Raw genomic sequence first — 1401 nt, 5'->3', positions numbered from 1 at the left:
CGGACCGTATACATTTAGTCATTAGTCACTAACCTAAATGAAGTTGATATGTGTAACACAAAAACACCTTCGGACCGTATACATTTAGTCATTAGTCACTAACCTAAATGAAGTTGATATGTGTAACACAAAAACACCTTCGAACCGTACACATTTAGTCATTAGTCACTAACCTAAATGAAGTTGATATGTGTAACACAAAAATTCCAAAAGCATCAGAATATTATCTGCTGATTTGTCACTTAAGAACTTGTTAACTTCTTTGGCACTAAAATCTACAACATGCCGAAAAAACAAAACTGAACAATATTTTACGTTTCTTTACATAAACTATCAATTCGTTTTGGGAAGAGTTAAAAAGTAGCAGCTAAATTGCTGGTGTTCATGACAATAAACATTTATTTTACTTTTCATTATTACAGTGTTACTGGTAACCAGAGTAAAATAAACAATGAGGTGAAGTTCAAACTGTAATGCATTTGCAAAGAAATATGACTTAAAGTTGTTTTCTTTCTCGCCATAACCATAGTTACAGTGAATAAAAGATGGAATAACCTGTTCAGCTTTAGAGCTAAAGTTCATATTTGGTGTTAACTATTGGGACCGAACAAAAGTCATGAAGTGGAAGAACGTTTGGTTTTATGCTTAGACGTTTGGTAAAGTCTTGCAGAAAGGAGAGACAAGAACCTACTATAGCTATTAAAGACAGTTATTGCAACCTTCTGATTGACCTTTTCCAAACTGAACGGAAAAGGAAAGAGTAACACTTGTGTCTCCTGATTACTGATGAGAATAATACATACAATGCCAGAGGACAACACGGAAGCAAGCATAGGTCCATATGAAACTGTGTACAAGGAAGATCCTATCTCCTTGGATGATGTCAGTCAAGTAGTGAAACAGATGAGAAACAACAAATCTCCAGGACATGATGACTTGTCTGCAGAGATGGTGGGGAAGGCATATTGAGATGGCTACAGAGAATATTCAGTGCAATAAGGGAGCACCCTGCAGCAAGGCAATTATTTGCCCTATCTACAAGTAGAAAGGTGACCATAGAGATTGTGATAACACAGACGCATATTCCTGGTACTTCACATTGATAAAATATATGAAAGAATACTATAAAGGAGGCTAAGAGTCTGTGTTGAGAAAAACTAGAAGAATGGAAACATGGTTTTAGACTAGAGAGAAGAACCATCGACTTAATCTTCTACAAGTGATTTCTTTTTAAATCATAGAAGTATAACAAGTTCAAGTAGTTGGCTTTTCTAGATCTGGAAGAGCATCAGAGTCCCTAGAACAAAGTTGTAGCATCAATAAAGAAGTCAAAGTATACTATACCTCTCACGCTTAACCTAGAACAAAGTTGTAGCAAGCAATAAAGAAGACAGAGTATGC

The 1401-nt window shown here is 35.5% G+C and overlaps 1 protein-coding gene across 1 annotated transcript in view; it reads left to right on the top strand.

The window, feature by feature from the left end:
• LOC106461677 (paired box protein Pax-2a-like) overlaps window positions 1–969 on the top strand; it is a 51375-nt gene extending 50406 nt beyond the window's left edge. Inside the window, exon 9 of the mRNA XM_022388694.1 lies at window positions 812–969. Coding sequence (XP_022244402.1) covers window positions 812–969 — 158 coding nt within the window. The remainder of the gene's footprint in view (window positions 1–811) is intronic.
• The last annotated feature ends 432 nt before the right edge of the window (window positions 970–1401 follow it).

The sequence above is a fragment of the Limulus polyphemus genome, unplaced genomic scaffold (assembly GCF_000517525.1).
Source record: "Limulus polyphemus unplaced genomic scaffold, Limulus_polyphemus-2.1.2 Scaffold1009, whole genome shotgun sequence".
Lineage (NCBI taxonomy): Eukaryota > Metazoa > Arthropoda > Merostomata > Xiphosura > Limulidae > Limulus > Limulus polyphemus.
Note: the sequence above shows the minus strand (reverse complement) of the source record. Positions and strands in the feature narration are given on the sequence as shown.